Genomic DNA, 19,214 nt, shown 5'->3' on the forward strand with positions numbered 1-19,214 from the left:
ATAATACTTCACAATACCTGAATATTCATTTAGGTTATAGACTTCTCATCTTATGACTATCTAACTGTTTCTCTTCATAAGTATGCAATGAAAGATACAAAGGGATCGCTTTTTAGTATGGAACTAATAATTATAATAATAATGAAGGTACTTATACTGTGCAGTATTCCATGCCAAGGGGCATTCTCAAAGTGCGCACAAACAGCTCACAATAACAACACATCAAAAGCCACATGAGAAAGGACTCGTAAATACGACCTTGGAGAACGTTACGGTTTGTATCGGCTGAAAGGGCGTGTTTTGAGGTTACGTTTGAATGCTTGAAGAGATGGAGCTGTACATAGTTTAAGTGGAAGTGAGTTCATAGTGCAGCTGCAACAGAAGCAAAAGAGTGAGCACCAAGTGTCTTGAGGTTGAATGGTGGAGGATCCAGCAGGTGTTTGTTACTGGATCTGAGGACACGAGCAGGAGTGTATGGTGTGAGAAGATCACATAGGTAAGAGGGAGCCGTGAAGTTAACACACTGGTAAGCGAAAGTAAGTATCTGGAAATTAATTTCATCGATCCGTAACTAGTGCAAGGAATCCAGAATAAAATGTGTGTCACTGGAGGGCTTAGAACGGGTAACAAGACGGACAGCTTTATTTTGGAGAGATTGCAGGCGCTTTATCTGGGTTTTGGAGACACATGTTAGCAGATTGCTGCAACAGTTCAATCTTGACAGAATTAGGGAGCGAACATGCAGAGCAGTGGTGTCTTGGGGGAGTTGGTGACGAATGCTGGATATATTACGGATGTGATAGTGAATAGTTTTGTAAAACTGATTTATTTGAATTTCCATGGAGAGAATGTCCCCAATCTGAAAATGATCAAAGGGACACTTTTTCAACCTGGCTGGTGGACCGAACAGTATAGCCTCTGTTTTACTGCCATTCATTTTGAGCATATTTGCTGTCATCCAAGACTTGATGTCAGTGAGGCACAACTCCATGTTGTGTATGGTGGAGGCTTGGCTATTTATAACTATGGACATACGAATAAGACATGACCTAGTTTATATATATTCTTAAACAATTGTAAAAATATTGCTTGATTTAGATATCCTGCCATCATGACATGTTTTAATCGAATTTGAATTGATTGTATTATCGAAAACAATGATAACAAATAATTGTTTTGTCTATAAAAACGACACAAACAAATTCAATGAACAAGATAATTCCTTTAAATATGTGTGCCTATACATTTACACACATGCAAACATATACATAATTATCCATGTCCTCTTCAGCTTGAGTAGGTAGGCAAGTTTGACTATACCTAAACCTGGCTCTCATCGCCGATGTTATAAACTTTCATAAAATGTATAAATCATTTTCATTAATATCATCAGTTTTACTTATAAGGTTGAATCAAATCGCTGTTTACTAACCTGTTCATATGAAACTGGAATATCAGTCCCAACGTATTGAATACTGTACATATGCCACAGCTTACTATGAAATATACATGATGTAACAGGCTTCTAAATTCCTGCCTTCTCGAAACGTGATTTTTAAAACACTAACCAATATGGCGGAAAGCGCACTTCGGCGTTTCGAAAACATTCTGGATTCATCGGCGACGTGTCAGCGTTATCATTACTGGTTACATGAGAACTTGATATCAATGATCATAAAGATGCTGTTTTTGAAATTCAATACTCCCAGTATTTATCCGATTTCCACATTTCAAAACATACAGCAAATGACGCTGTGAATCGATTTTGTATAGTGTGAAAAATGGCGACATTTACGATGAAGCCTATTTTTAGCACTTTAAGCACTTTAGCTTTGCCTGAGATAATTGATGGCATTAAACATGAAGCAAGTACATACATGGGCATGATATATTTAGAATATTATTGGACTTCAAAGTGAGCGTTGAAGATGAAAGACATATATATCCCTGTGGCATTAAATGGGTTAAACCTTCACACCTGCATTACCTTTCGTGAACCCTAACCTGCAACACTGAAAACTGACCTCTTGCACCTCTGCATTAGTTTCCTCAGCTTTGCCAAATCGAACTCAAGTCGCTGGATCCCCAGCCCTGTACTCTACCATCACACTGACGGGACTGTTGAAAATCCATATGTGGGTTTAACGTGTCTAGGCTGACGCTGATTTTAGACCTTTGTTGGTGATAATTCCACACAAGTACCAATGGAGTTTTATTTGAGTATGCCTTTTTACCATATTCATAACGATTAATTTGTTTTGTCTTAACAACGTCGTGGTCGGTGCGCCTGACACTGCTAGGCTTGATGACACCCATGTTGTTTGACATCGATAGATATCTCTGGCTGGACAATTACTATCTTCATTTGGTACTAGGTGCAGAATTAAGCCTAAATACGTCCTTAGGAGCACATTGGTCCCGAACCCCCACCGCAGAACTAGCACGCACGCACGCCTGCACGTACGCACGGACGCACACACACATCCATCTGTTCTCATTCAATCTCTGTGGCATGAGCTGAATTGACGGAAGCATATGTCCAAATGACGAACGTTCAGTTCTTGCTGTGCCTGTCTATGCTGTTCTTGGCACCATGCTATCAATATCCTTAGGATTTGGTGTCATTTCTCAATCCGTGGCAACAACACTAAAGATGGGTATTTGCTTGGAAATCGACACATGGGGATATTTTCTATGGCGGTTTCAATGTTTGTGACTCTGCAGTCGGCTATAACCCTGCTTGGTGTGCCTGTCAAAGTTTACACATATGGAACAATGTATTCTGCTGTACCCACTCATCTGTGAGGTAGGTGCATGACTGAGTTACTTGCAATTTCCTGTTTTCTAACGTATGCCGACGTGACTTCAAATTCACTCAATTTGTATATTTTGCTGCCGCATGCAATGGATTGAATAGTCTCTGCTTAAGCTCAGACTCCAATATTTCATTCTGATTAAACGTCAGTGTTGCATACAGTGGCGTAAAGTGAAAACGTAAGCCCAGAGGATAGATCTGGTTTATCTGATAATAATGTGCAGAAATTCTGCTGATGTTGGAAAAATGATTTCTGGTGCTGAATAACTGTTCGAGTGAGTGAGTGAGTGAGTTAGTTAATATTTAACGCCACATCGGCAACATATGAGCCATATCATGATGAAAACAATTCATATAATACATATTCTTTTGAAGAGTAAAACCTGTCGACGATGCACAATGAGAAGACTAGAATATCACATATATGAACTTAAAACTAGCATAAAAAACTAATCATTTAATTAAAGAAAACAATACCATATAAAACATGGGCAATAGATCTCAAACAACTGAAGGTAGATCATGCTAGTAAAATAACTGTTCGACCATTCCCCAAAACTAACTATTTCCCATAGTTAAAGGCAAGATGTTATGGAGGTCAACTTCTTTATTTGATGGACACCACGTTCCGGAGTATATTCTTCCTCCTTCATCAGGTAAATTAAAGATTAGGAAATACATGTACATGAGAGCTATACATGTACATGTGAGAAAGATAGCCCATTAACAGAACAAGCTGTGGCTATACATACTCTTCAAAATGTAGGGGAGCTGTACTTTCAATGTACGAATGTTGAAACTGAGAGATATATGGGATTGAATCAATGTAGATACAATAATAATGGATGTTTTGAACACGCATCACCACATGGATTTCATTCAAAGCAAAGCTTTTCGTTCAGTGATCCTCCTTGTTAGGTGACTGGAGTATGACATGAAAATTTCAGGTTTACTATTTTAAGTCAGTAGTGTGTGATATGACCCTGAAAACTCTGACCATGTACAGATGCAAGAAAATTATCGGTGATTTATTGACCTGCCTGAAACACGGTGTGCACGTGCTTCACATGCAATGTGTTTGTGTGTGCTGATAACGTGAGGTGATGCTGCATACGCAAGATGAATGTCATTAAAACGTTCATCAGTGGGTTTTCTTTCTACCAGACTTCAAAGTTCAGGTTCCCCTACGATTTTTTTGAAGAGTATAGAACTTTCAAAATTATTTTTATCACGAAACAATCTCTTTGGCACCTTTATATATACGGAAGTTCATAGTCGTGCCATGACTTTATTCAGAACAGCTACAGACTCTCTACGAGTGGAGACACAGAATTATGAAGGGCTGAACGTGGAGGAAAGAAAATGTTTTCGCTGAATCGAATCGGAAAAGGACGTTTTATTTGAATGCCCTCTATATTTCTGCATCCAAGAAGAGCCTATATCTGCAACCACTCAGGCTTTACTATGATTTTACTCTTTAGCTGGCGTTGAGAAATTAACTGCTGTAAACAACTTAAAGCACATTAAAAATATTTGTTAAAGACAGCCTCCTTTAATATGCTTTTACTGCATCTAAAATATTTGTATAAATAATGTATATTTTTTGGCTTTATGATAGTCTAACTATGTAGCGCATATTCGTTTCATATAGTACATGAATAATTATCCTATAATGTACATGTTATGTTTTATATCTCGTCTCACATAACTCCATATAGGAGTGACATCAGTGACGTCACGTGTGCTAGGTGGAAAGTCACAGGTTTCATCTGAGTAACAAAATTGTGAATATCGTCTAAAGATATAGCTCACTAATACCACTTTGGACACTGATCTACATTTAGACCATTATGGGATGGCACTAGATGTTTGGCGAACAAAAATCGTCTGTTTCATCCCTGCCCGGGGACACAGAAACATCGACGTAGTTGAAAGCTACACAGGTGAAACAAGATAGGTACCAGGCATGCGCTCGAAACAGCAAACCCACGTTTCTGAAAAGTCTCCTAAGTTTAGGGGGTCGTAGCTCACCCGACCTTGTTTACGGCCGTTTCACAAAGACGTCTTATCCATGTCGTACGACGGGGTCATAAATCCAGATCGTGCATTGTATAAGAGGTACTCTGTTCCATAAAGCGAGGCTGAACGGGCATTTGCTTACTCTGTTATTCCCAAAGTATTTCAAAATAGAAATACTGGACCAGTGCAGTTTGAATGGCAATGCAATTGTTGTGTTTTTAATTGAACAGGTTATCTTATAGTAAAGAAAATCATTCAACCAATTACTCTCACTCTCGGTTTCTCTCACCAAATTCCATGTAAAATTACAAGATAAAATATAACATGAAGGATTCAAACTAGCGATAGCTGCCAGGAACAAAAGACAAAAATAATAACTGTCATAGCTGTTACCCCCCGGATGCCACGGGGACTTATATGTCCTTCCTCTTCATCACTCACTTTGAAGTCCAATAAAAGTCTAAATATCTTATGACCACAAATATACTTCACAGTTCCCAGAAGTTCCACGTTTCTTGATAAGATCCACTATTATCTCAGGCGAAGTTAACGTGCTTAAGATGACCTTTCCAAATATAGGTTTCGTCGTAAATGTCGCCTTTCTTGACACAATATGTAATCTCGTATCACAGCCTTATTTGCTGTATATTTTGAAATGAGAAAATCGGATAAATACTGGGAGTATTAAATTTTAAAATAACATGTTGAGTTCTCAGTGTGGTTATTGTCAGTTGTCTAACCATGGGTCATGGATATGTGTGAAACACCACAGGATATTTGCAAATTACTTCTGAAAAACAATCATTTCACGTTTTAATTGAATTGATTTTACAGCAATCTACTTTTAAATCTAGTTTGGTTTACTAGCTTTACAACGTAAAGTGAACTACTTTCAGAATTCGATTCACTCTCGCTACCACTCCCTCGTATTATGATGTTGACTCTGAGATGATATTAAGGCGGGACCTCACATTCATCAAGTTCATGAAATCATTATCAGTGTTAAAGCTAATATGGATGTAACATGTGTTCATCTGCAGTCCTAATTAAAAACGGGTAAATAGTCTCGAAACCATTGCTCATGCTTAACTTATGCAGAAGGTATTCCTCCCGTTCTGTTAGCAGGGCATTTACTGATAATCGTACTGTGGTAAGGTGCATTGTCCATAACAACGACCGATCTTGAGAGAAGGTTGGGTATCCGTTTTTCTCGCAGCCATTTGGAACCTTTTGTGACGTTAACTTCTTCAAGATACCAGACTTCGGCTTGACTTTCAATATTAACAGGGCATTGCGCACAAAACTATTCTAAGAGCCTTCATAAATAATTACAAGTTTCCGACCAGTTGCAAAAGGAGGTTTTAACCTGACACTGCCATTATCACCATGCTACCAACATTGGCTCTTTACCATGTTTGAAATGAAGACATGTTCCGTTAGTGTAGACTACATGTCGTCCCTCTTTACTTATGAAACCGTGTTATATTTCTGAGATACGACATACGTCCCACCTTTCCACCAATATATCCATGTTTATCTCTTCTTCCATGTTGATCCTGTTTCCTTCAATATTTCATGTGGTTTGGTTTTGCTTCCCTGAACATTTATTGTATCTTGAGTGATGTCAACAATATGGATAAAGTCGACATCTCTTGCTTAACACGATACGAATTATCAATTGTTCTCCTCATTATACCATTATCAAAATTATCCACATCCTCTTGGCGGTCACGACTACGGTATCTCTTGTCTACACTGCAAAACGTCTAGCCAGTAATGTAATAATTATCTCGTTAATATGATATGGTTGAATTAGTGCAGCTTTGACCATAAATGAAACTCACTCACTCACTTGTAGGTGTATCACAAAGGACCATTTTGCAAATGATACAGACCATTGCACTTTATTCCCATCAGGTTTTACGATAGAAAAATAGCAACATCATCAGTACTGTAAGTCAACTAATGAATAAAAGCGCACATTCATATAATGGCTTTCATATGTAGCTGTGCATATAAACATAACAGTATTATTTATACATAAGCACATACATATACACGTACCTACACACGCACTCTCTGACAAAACATCTGTTCCCTTTCAATCTGCATTGTCTGAGCCGACGGAGGTATCTGTTCAAATGATGAATGTCCAGGTTCTTGCTGCCTCTGACTATGCTGTTCTTGGCACCGTGCTATCAATATCTTTGGGAATCGGTGTCTATTTCTCAATCCGTGGCAACAATACTAAAGATGGGTATTTGCTTGGAAATCGACATATGGGGATATTTTCTATGGCGATTTCAATGTTTGTGACTCTGCAGTCGGCTATAACCCTGCTTGGTGTGCCTGCCGAAGTTTACACATATGGAACAATGTACGGTTACATCTACGTGGGTATCGCACTTTCCTACATATGTGGTGTGTACACCTGCCTTCCGCTGCTGTACCCACTCAGGATCACAAGTGTCTATGAGGTATGGTGATCTACCTTCATTTTTTGGTGATCTATAGCCCCTGTTTTATATTGTATTGGCTCCTGTAATTACAATATTTTAGTTTTATATGCTAGTTTTGGGTTCAAATTTGTGATAGTCTAGGTTTTTACAATATTTCTGTACTGTCTGACAGTAATTTGATGATTTTAATATTGATATAAATTAAATCATTCTCGTCACGATATTGCTGCAATATACCTGATGTGAGCTAAATATTATGCTTACAAGCCACTGATCGTACATCGATCATTACGTGGCTGACGTGCAAATACATCTATGTCTATGAGGTAGGTACATGACTGTGTCATTTGACCTTGGTTTTCCTCGAAATATATGGTCTGTCCTTGTCGCAATGGATTGTGTTGTCTCATTTTGATGAAATTATCATGTCGCAAATAGTGGTGTAAACTGAAAACGTAAATTCAGAGAATAAATTTAGTTTTTCTGGTAACAGAACTATTGACGTCTACTATACGTACATTTTTTCATTACGTACATGTTTTCATTGTACCCATCAGACACACCTCAAGTAGACTTTCATTATATTGTGTTGCTGTATTCGGTAGGGTTACATTGTTGGTTTGCTTAAATTCTACAGTGTCTACGTGCGAACTCGGACAAAGTAGTTTCATTAACGTAACTGAATAGATAATATATTAGGAAAAAGGCTGAAAAAGTGTAATAATAAGTCATGTTGCTAACACAAACGTGTGCAAGTAAAAACAATGTTATTAATAGTAATGCTAAAAACCACGTGTCTGATTCACCTCTTTTGTGGATCTGTTTGTGTGTACATGAATTAAATTTCTGATCGGAATGGTGTTACGAGAGTGTGTTTTGTGTAATCTGTATAATTATTATTGAATAAATGCTAGTTGTTATTGGGTCACAATGTTTAAAGTTTTTCACATTTCGTATCGTCCGTAATAGTGTTTTAGCGGCACGCCTTTAAGGTAGCGCTTTACATCTGCCTAACTTTGTTGTGTTTTGACTGTTCGTTCCATACTTCGCGAAGGTTCCATACTTCGCTGGAATGCTCATGCATCAGTGACTGTGTATATATAAGGCTGGTTGGTGTGCTGACCACTCACGCACGGACTTACACACGGAATAAATACTAGTATTGGAGTTTTGTCATCATTCGGCCTATCTACATCTGTCCACTTCTTCGTCAAGTCTGACCTACATTTAGGATTGCTCGCTGTGAAAGATTTAGTAGAACTGTTTCTCACTGAAAACCAAGACTTTGGTGCGTTGATATTATATTTGTGACCAATTCCTGTAAATTTGACTCATTTGACATATATTTAACGATATCCGATGTTAAAAAGGCGAACAGAAATTCAGCCTCGCATGTGTTAAATGAAATATATGAAACAGCACAACAGAGGACAAATGATGCCCATGCAAATGACAGGTTAGAACTTTTTTCTTAAATCACCAACATCATTAACCCAAATAGATGTTATGTTAAAGACTTGGTGTTGTTGATTTTGATTTGAGTTAAACTGTTTTTATTCATTGAAAACGAACTCAAACTTAATGACGCCCTCTCCCATGCTGAGAAACATCATAAGTATGATTTCATATATTGTCGAGAAGGTATGGTGTACTTGCCAGGTGTGTCATAACAATTAGGCCTTCCATGATCCTCTGAGGATGCGGTTTGGAAATAGATAGCATTGCGGATGTATACATGAGCATTGTCGGCAGTCTTTGCCCCATTCTTCCTCGTCACCCTGCTTACTTGCATTACAAGAAGACAAAGTCATCGATATCCCCAGCAATGGCAAAATACATTGTTTTTATGTCTACTAGTTATGGCTATGTCAAATGTTTTGGCATGTATACAGCAAAGTGGAAGGAGAGCAATGAATGGAACCCTACCACCAAATTCAGTTTGTTGCCGAACGTGTTGCCATAGAAACTCAAAATATTTATTCGGAAATATAAAAAAAAAACTACCAAAAAGGCACCACTACACCCCAGTTCTATCTATGCCCTAAATACGGTGAAAGGAATAGTGAGAGGTTTTTAAGTTCTGCTCCTGAAAAGAACGCTACCACTAATTTCATTCGAGTCAAGCTCGTTGCCATTCAAATACAAAAAATGAATAAATAAAAGTAAACAAATAACGAAAAAAAATCATTCAGAATTCAAAAGCTACCTAAAGACACTAGTTCACTTCCAAGATCTATACGTGCCAAGTTTAGTGAAGAACTATTGAAGAGTTCTGCTCCGGAAAAATACGTATGTGCGGAAGGTCGGAGACCATTTCTTACCTCCGCAAAATGCGGGTGCTGACCATACTAAATGTTGAAAGTGCGTAGTGTAAAAGTGGTCGCATGCAGCCGAAATAAACGTACTGTAAAAATATATCATTCTACGTCAATGCAAGAGCATAACAATTTTCAAGCATACAACATGGCAAACAAATTTTGTGAATTGACCTCTGAAATAACAAATTGGACCATATGTTCCCATATGTCCTGCTCCCTCGGTAACCTCGTCACTAATACAGAAGGAAAACTCTACATTTACTGCCAGAAGCCACACATCCGCACTAATACCATCCGACCTTATGTGAACAAACAAAACAGTGGAGTGACACGGTGGTGCACATTCTGAGTTTATTTAGACGATGTTTAAATTGGAATTATGTCTGCGTTGCATAAGTAGAGTTTATGTTGATTTCAGACTTTTCTGTCCAGCATAGATGATAGTAATAATGAAAATAATATGGCACTACAGAATTTGGTGTGGAAAGGCGCATTTCTGTTTGGCGGAATGGCTATTGCATTTTCTAATTTTAAATAATGTTGTGTTGCTTTGGGAAATATATGCAACAAAATCAAGAGAAACAAAGTTAGAGCCATGTCTTGTGTTTTTCCAGTATCTTGGAATGAGGTTCGAGTCAAATGCTGTCCGGCTTTTGGGCACATGCATTGGAATGTTACAAACGGTAAGTTTTGTTTCATAAATAACTCCCCTAACAACATAAAGTACATCAGATATGGGACATCCCGGAGCTGTGTAATTATGCCAATGATACTCTCATGCATATTTCCAGTTAGTCTACATGGCCATTGCTCTGCTTTCCCCGGGGCTGGCACTTCAGGCAGGTACGTACACTTTCCCTTCTCATTGATTAGACTGAAATCAAACTACATGTCACTCCCCTTAGGGATGTTAACATGGTTGAATGTAATGTTTGAAAAATATAAATTGTCGCAGACAAATAGAATTCCTGCTAATTCCACAATTTTCATGATACCGCTTTGGGCGTTTTACACATTTGATCTCTATGATCAGAATCTTCAGACTATTGTTCATTTTCAGTGGCAGGATTACCTTTGTGGTTGTCGATTGTCATTGTGGGCATTGTTGGGACAATTTACACGTCCATTGTGAGTAGAATTCATATACCTGTACTATGTAGTATCTAAACTTTGAACCTGGTCACGTTAAGACGTTATAGGGACGATGACACATTTAAAGAAAATCATATTCAACTATTGAAATGCAAGTTCTTGCCATCAGACGTTGTATGGAACAGATGTGGATCGTCGTCTGTATGCATTAAACATCATTTATGCGATTTAAATAGTATATATTTCCTTTTAGTAATTTTATCTTTGTTGGTAGGTTAGGTTTAAGGGTACAACTGAGTCACTAACATTTGATAAGGCTTTGAACAGAAAAAAGAAACAAACAGTCTCTACCATCACATCTTTTCAAACTGAGATAAAGATATGTTGATCCTAAAGCAAACAAAAAGCATATGGGAACAGAAGTTCTGTTCTGTTCTGTTTTAGAATACCTACCATCAGGCATATCTTCCCAACACATCGCTTCTATTGAAAGAGAACCTTTGAATTTCCAATGTATTTATATCTACTAACTCTGCAGGGAGGTATAAAGAGTGTTGTGTGGACTGACGTGTTCCAGTCTACAGTTATGCTGGGAGGAATGATCACAGCTATTGTTCTGGTACGTCGACTGAGCGTGGCGGTTCTCGTAGACAACAGTTTCTGTATGACACAACCGATGATGACATTCAGATGATCTGTTTCCGATGTACTAAGTGACATTATCAGTGACTGATATTTGCGTGTGCAGAACAACCATGATATGGGCAAGAGTTTTAGGTCGTGACAATTAAAACACAAAATAAAACGCAATGTTCAAGACATCCAGCATCTATAACTTCTACGACCTAGAAGAAAATAGTCATAGTCTTTCCCTAATAAATTAGCATCCTTTCCATAACAACAGATGTATGGAGTATCCGTTATGACGTCAGTTAAGAGACTTCGCTGCTACCAGTGAACGTTAGGATACATTATCTGAGTGCCATTGCAGATCACAGTATACAGTGAAGATGTCTTGGGGAAGATGACTATTCCTTAGACTTGGAGGTTGTGAATATAAGTCATCAGTCAGAAACAAACACATGCACAAATGCTCATTTGACTTACAGTGTTATGTATAAACCAGATCCGATGGCTGATGTTGCACAGCAAGAATACATAGTATATTCGTACAGTATGTATATTAGGCCAGAAGCCTGGGTTCATTCACAACTGAAATACGAACCCACTTCTTTGCCGCTGACACTGCTTGAATAATGTAAAATAAGACCTGTTGATATACTCCCTCATGATTTTAGGGAATTACGAAGGCTGGAGGAGTGTTGACTGTAGCAAGAGTTGCACAAGAGGAAGGCAGGCTACAATTTAATGAGTATGTAGAATCAGAATATGGTGGGACAGTTCGGAAATCTTTTTTCTTTAAGGATTGTTATTTATTTAGATGTATAGCCACTGACGTTTGCTATTACAGTTTGCCACTTTTACGAATATCTCTCACCAATAATACCTTTATCTTATTGTCATATGATATGTTCACAATGTCGTATTTCACATTTAAGACCATTTGTCTGTTTTGTGTTATAATGTATCAAAGGACACGTTAAAAATTACCTCGGAACACCCACTACCCACTACCCACTGGTAGTCCGGGGTCACTTTCAGAGCTGTTACTTTAACGCTGTCCTTACATTGACGTAGATTTGATCCTGATCCGAGGGTGCGGCATACAGTTTGGGGACTTGTGATTGGTGGATTTTTTAACTGGTATGTTAGCCTGTTCAGTCAGTCGATGGTGCAGAGAATATTTGCAATCCCAACACCGAATGGAGCCAAAGTGTAAGTGGGGTTATTATATATAGTTTCTTTATCATCTACATTTTGCTGCATCTGATACGTATGTACGTTGGGACTGTTGTTGTTTTTATTTAAAGTTGTTTTTATTTAAAGTTGTTTTTATTTAAAGTTGTTTTTATTTAAAGTTGCTTTTGGATTTGGTGAGACGGTGCTTACCTGTCGTCCGAGTTACTAGAATTCAATGGACCGTATGTATGTATGTATGTATGTATGTATGTATGTATGTATGTATGTATGTATGTATGTATGTATGTATGTATGTATGTATGTATGTATGTATGTATGTATGTATGTATGTATGTATCTATGCGTGTGTGTGTGTGTGTGTGTGTCTGTCTATGTGTGTATGTGTGTATGTGTACAATTATAATTATACGGATATTTGTGCACCTGCCATCGCTTCAGTGCCTACCTCTTGAATGTCCCGATGGTGATTGTGTATGGGGTTTTACTCACCATCACCGGACTGGCTCTCTATGGCTTCTTCCATCAGCTTGGATGTGATCCCCACGAGGCGGGATACGTGTCTAACAAGAACCAGGTGAACATCTACATAACATAAACGTAATGCAACAGAAGCGTGACTTTAGTATAACTGGTGTCGTTGTGTAGTGTATCAGTAAAAGACAATATGTTTGAAGTCGTATGAAAAGGACCTTTTCACTTGAATTCTCTTTTCTGCTGATCGCACGGGAATACAGAGTGTGACGAAGAGGGTGACAATAACACTAAAGAAAGTGATTCAGTAACCAGCAACCTTACATATCCAAAGGTTCTAGATATGCTTAGGGAAATAAAACATTTTTGCCATGGTGCAAAACTCATTGGAACTGTGGAATCCCGTGGCTGCAATACAAAAAACTACAAACAACTCTCATATTCAAACGGTCAATTAGCCATCAATCACAGTCGTTGATGACTGATTTCTTCAGAAAATAAAGCTTTGGTATGATAAATGAATGAATGTATGTAATAAACAAATGACCATGGCAATAAGTGTTTCGTCTTTCTATGTATGATCGCCAAACAGAGATAACTCCATTACATTTTGTGTTAATTCTGTATAACTCGGACTGCTGCCTAATTCGGACTTTTCAGTCGGCCCCCAAACCAGTCCCAATTAATTGAGTGCACTGTATGTCCAAATTGATCTCCACCGTGAGAGACTGTTGTGAAGAAACAACATGAGTACTAGGGTGCTACTGACTTGAGTCTGGTGAGTGTGATAGTGATGAATTGTTGGAGTAATGTTTAAGTGTGACAATGTGGTTGTCTTTGAAACAGTGGACAAAAATAGCAGCAATATTGTTTTAGATGTCGAAATAGCCTTTTGAAACAAAAATATGAAACATATAATATGGAGGTAAGTGGATCTCCTTACAAGGGAACCACAGTTTATACACCTGCTTTGTTCTGCTTTTTTGTAGTTGATGCCTTTCTTCATGATGAACCTCTTGTCGTCCTACCCCGGCATGACTGGTCTGTACATGTCTACACTGTTTAGTGGCGCCCTCAGGTTTGTATCGATACAAGGACACGCAACACGGAAAAAGTTACACGTTATTGTTTTGTACAGAGCTGTAATGACAAAACGGATGGTGATTCAAAGAGTTAAAATTATTATTACACAACTCGGGGAAATACAGAATGAGGCAAATGAACAAGACGCCATTGTCCTCTTCAGTGAATTTGAAGAGGTATCGTTTCATATATTTCTTTTTGTTTTCTCAGCACCCTGTCTTCTGGAATCAACGGTTTAGCAGCCAACACAGTTGAGGATATTCTTCGACCGTGCCTTCAGAGGAACAGAACGTCTGATTACGCTGTTACGATTTTAGCCAAAGTGTTGGGTAAAAATTTTGTTCACAGTCATTGACAACGGATGAATTGAATAGACTCCCAGCCCCCACACAGACGGACAGACACAGTTACACACACACACGCACACACACACACACACGTGGTTGTCGGGTTCACAATCAAACCTCTTCGATAGAAGAATATGAAAGCTGTACTCCATTTTCAAACGGAATCCTCTTTGTCAGTCAGTATCGGCACACTTGGTTGGGTAGAACAGCATAATCCCTTTAACATTAAAATCCTAATTTCTAATCTTAGGTCTGTATTCATGTAAGGTCAAGTAATTACTTGTATATCAATATATATGGGTGGAGCGGACGCATTGTGTAATTGAGGTTTTACCTGCTTCTCATTTCGGACTACCATGGCAGTTATGGTGAAAGAAACAAATATTGCTCTTCTCCCATTGTTCGCTTGATGTCATATATCTATGTTTCAGTGTTTATTTACGGGATGCTGGCTATTGGACTGGCTTATGCTGCCGACGCAATGAAAGGCCCAGTGTCACAGGTAGGATGTGAATGGTCTTGGAGATATAAGAACACTACTACCTAAATCATGGTTATTCGCGCGCGCACAAACACACACACACACACACACACACACACACACACACAGAGAGAGAGAGAGAGAGAGAGAGAGAGAGAGAGAGAGAGAGAGAGGGAGGAAGGATACCATGACTGGATATTTACAGACAGGTGTATCGCCTTCCACAACATCGTGTGTTGTATCATGCTTGGAATACTGTCAGTATATTTTATTCCAGTCTTCCCTTGCGGCCTTTGGTGCCACTGGTGGCCCTGTCCTTGGCATGTTTCTCTTGGGAGCTCTGATTCCATGGAGCAACAAAATGGTAACACTTATCCTGCTCGGAAATATGAACATGTGAAAAGACTGTTGCAAACCTCTGTCATCATCATTGGAGCTGTGTGACGGCTGTGACGATTCGGTTTAGAACTGATCTTCCACGCTTGTCGTAAGAGGCGACTATCGGGATCGGGTGTTTAGGTTCGCTAATTTGTTTGACACATAGTTGCGTAATTGGACGTGCATGGTGCACAGTAAGTGAGTGAGTTGAAAGTCACATCGGCAGTAATTCGATCATATCATGACTATGGAATTGGAGATTTATACATCAATGAAATGTCAGCTAATATACTTACCAGTCTGCAAAAGTCAGGTACAGATTCAATCACTTACAGTCAAACAGCTCTAATATTACTGAGTGCTCCGTCAGACAATAAAGAATCAACAACAAGAAGTCGCTTCTGAACAAGGCAAAATTTTGAATAAATCTAAAATCAGGATTCTAGTCAACCGGTCACGATGACACCATGAAATGACAGAGATTGACCATGTCAGAGTTGCATACTCCGGCGAGGGTGTGGCTGTCATACAACCAAAACATAGGGGCAGAGAAATAGGATAATGCTTGTCAATTTAACTTAGTGGGTATGAATAATTATTTAAAATGTTTCTAAAGATAAATACACTGTTGCTTTAGAGTTTTCCCCAAAAGTGCCATGCTTGTGTGACGATGTTTGCAAATGTGCCATAATTGTGTGACGATGTTTCCAGCGTGCCATTCTTGTCTGACAATGTTGCCAAGTCTGCCATAATTGTGTGACAATATTTCAGGGAGTTTTGATCGGTGGCTCCACTGCCCTGGTGCTTAATATGTATCTGAGCATTAACGGACAGCTGTATGGTCACCACGCCCCCCAACTACATCCGGCGCCAACCTACGCATGCGGAAATAGCAGTGAACTGCATAACGGTTCAATGTGTCGAAATTTCACCATACTAACTACCATGGTACCTCCCGAAAGGTAGGAGGGTACATCTTGATATGTGTTTTTACTGTTGAGCAATACTTAGGGGATATCGAAGTTGTTTATCTTGACGTAAAATGAAGCTGAGGATGTTTCGCTTGAGTAGACAATACTATTGACTGAAGCGCCATTACACCAGCTGTTTCACTTCTTATCTTACTATTTGAATGTTTGATATTAATGCTAATATGGGAATGTTAAACATATAAGTGATGTCCTGTGTTTATAAAACAATCGTGAAAGTAAGAAACATAGCATCAGATAGTAACAGAGACCAATCGATTTACAGATCGAACTCCCTGAAAATCCAATTTAGAATTAGTCTTCAGCAAACCATGCTTGTCTCAAGACTAACAGGATCGGGTATTCAGGCTCACTGGTTTGGTTAATGCATGCCATCATATCCCAAGATCAAAGATCCGATGTTCGAAATGTTGATAACTGGATTAAAAAAAACACTTACAGATCGATGTTTTCCAAAACGCTTCGACCTCTCTTTGGTTTTCTTTGCCGTTGCTCGCACCAACCCGTTTGGAACCTCTGGCAGAAACCCGGGTCCACTGTAACCTTTCTGCAACTGGCCATGTTGGTCTGCGACTTGGCTCAGTGCATGCCATCGCACCATAGTTGCGTAGACTGAAGTTCGATCACAGGATCGTCTGATCGAGATACAATTATGTACACGTCATATCACAGGAATGATGTCGAGGATGCCTTTTAACAACACGCTGACGTAAGATATTGTTGTCCACAGTAAAACGGCCTCAGCTTTTCGTGTCTACGACACAATTATGTACACGTCACATCACAGGAATGATGTCGAGGACGCCTTTTAACAACACGCTGACGTAAGATATTGTTGTCCACAGTAAAACGGCCTCAGCTTTTCGTGTCTACGACCTGTCCTACTGCTGGTACGGGACCACCGGCATGTTAATAGTTATCGTTGTTGGAGTTGGCGTTTCGTTAATAACAGGTTTGTCATACTCAGACAAGTTAGCTAGAAACTTTCACACAGGTTTTCATTATACATCAAAAACACATATAACTAAAACCAAGATGTAACTAACATACTTAAAAAATAAATCGGAAATTAAACCAGTTAAAAGAAATAATTTACAATAATAAATCAATACTTTTTAGATGGTATTTCTCATGCTGTTGTCGGCTGTAGACATATTGTCTGATTTTTTTTCTAAATGCATAATTTCACATGCAATTCATACATGTGTGTTCCCTTGTTTCATAAATTCATGCTTGTTTAAACTTGATGTATACTGACCTGCGAAAGAAACGTAACTGGCTTTTTGTCAAACTTTGAAATAGAAGACATAATCATGAACGCTTTCGTTTTCTTTTGCTGTTCAGTATACTTTGATACATTTGGATATATAATGTTCAGCAGTGGCTTATACCTCATATATACTTTGATATGGAGGATGATGAAAATGTTCTCAGGTCGGCGTGACCCCGGTACGCTCGATCCACAACTGGTATTCCCTGTCATCAGAAAACTGTGTAACCTGAGGTCACAAACTGCAACTGCTGACGTCGAGCATTACAATGAAGTTGCAGTAAGTCTTGTTACCAAGGACAGAATATATACAGCAATAACAATATATTCAGACGACCAATTGTTTTTTCAACCCTACGGTTTCTGAAAGAAATAATTCATTGAGTTAATTCAGTTAGTATCGTGTGTCCGCAAAATAATGACTGAATAATGACTGGCAATAATGACTGAATGATTCCATACACTTTTCGACCAGGTGTTACATAACATGATTTTTTTACACTGGATGTTTAACGTTTTCCATGTGGTTTCAGATGCAGGGTATGTCTCATGAGGCGAACCCGTACAGCGGATGTCAGATCTCCTCTACAGAGACTCGTTTATAGGTTTATGTTTGTCCAAGGGAATTAGAAATATGTGTAATATAAGTACAAAACAGTCATATGACATGTTATTTGTCAAATACGTGAGCGAATGAGTCTAGTTTTAACCCGTACTCACTAATATTCCATCTTTATGGCGGCCGTCTGTAAATAATAGGGCCTGGACCAGACAGCCCAGTGATCAACAGCATGAGCATCGAATAGGGAACCGAGCCTGACCACCCCATCCCTTTAGTCGCCTTTTACGACAAGCCTAGTTTATGGCAAGCATGCATATGGGTTGCTGAAGACCTACTCTACCCGACATCTTCATGGGTGGAGCTGAAATAGTCTAGAAACCAAAACCTCAAAATGGTTAATAATGCAGTGCAGGTCTGAAGGCCGAATAGGTTGTGATTTTCACAATAATGATTTAGCTTTGATTTAGCCGGTTGTCAGCTACTGTGCATGACCACCATGCAGGGGCCCGGTTAAGATGTAACATGTCATGTGAGTTATTGCAACACCGATAGCTAGGTGGTTTAATTTAATAACTTTTCTTTCGCTTTCATTTGTGAATAGGCCAAAGGACAATTCACTGCAAATCTGCAATCTGTTTTCGACTGATCGAATTTTATCAAAATAGTAGTTTTGGTATGCTACTATTGTGGACAATGACATTACATAAATGCTCATCGCCAAAATATTTGGGTAAAGTCAAAGATCAGTTTTAATAGAATTTGATGAGAAAATATGAGTTGAACTTTACAAAGCATAGGTAATTTTTCCGAAATCTTTTTCTGATTCATCTATATCATTTGAAGATCATATATTCTTTTGGGTATTCACGAAAATCCATTACATGGAAACAAAAGTTGACACTTTGTATTTAAATCAGCAATGTTACATAATGTCTGTTCAACAGCAACAGTTTCATGCTTTGCAAAGTATAAACCAAATATGTCGAAGATACAGTTAGCAGGTTGTCTGGAGGTATGGACGTATCAGCGCATTAAGGTTTTGAACAGATACCTCTCATCTTTCCTCTGTTTCCACTTCCCCAAGGATAAAATTTTCATACTAATTAAAG

At 38.6% G+C, this 19,214-nt stretch overlaps 1 protein-coding gene across 1 annotated transcript; it reads left to right on the plus strand.

The window, feature by feature from the left end:
• The first annotated feature begins 6,975 nt into the window (after positions 1 to 6,975).
• LOC137265995 (sodium-dependent multivitamin transporter-like) lies at positions 6,976 to 18,185 on the plus strand. The gene is made up of 16 exons (XM_067801493.1): positions 6,976 to 7,311; positions 10,226 to 10,294; positions 10,403 to 10,454; positions 10,672 to 10,739; positions 11,242 to 11,322; positions 12,002 to 12,075; positions 12,402 to 12,539; positions 12,963 to 13,098; positions 13,985 to 14,073; positions 14,289 to 14,407; positions 14,857 to 14,927; positions 15,184 to 15,270; positions 16,056 to 16,246; positions 17,119 to 17,225; positions 17,708 to 17,823; positions 18,077 to 18,185. Exons 1-16 carry the CDS (start codon positions 6,976 to 6,978, stop codon positions 18,146 to 18,148), a joined length of 1,806 nt encoding a protein of 601 aa, XP_067657594.1. The 3' UTR covers positions 18,149 to 18,185.
• The last annotated feature ends 1,029 nt before the right edge of the window (positions 18,186 to 19,214 follow it).

Source organism: Haliotis asinina, chromosome 15, assembly GCF_037392515.1.
Source record: "Haliotis asinina isolate JCU_RB_2024 chromosome 15, JCU_Hal_asi_v2, whole genome shotgun sequence".
In the NCBI taxonomy this organism is placed as follows: domain Eukaryota; kingdom Metazoa; phylum Mollusca; class Gastropoda; order Lepetellida; family Haliotidae; genus Haliotis; species Haliotis asinina.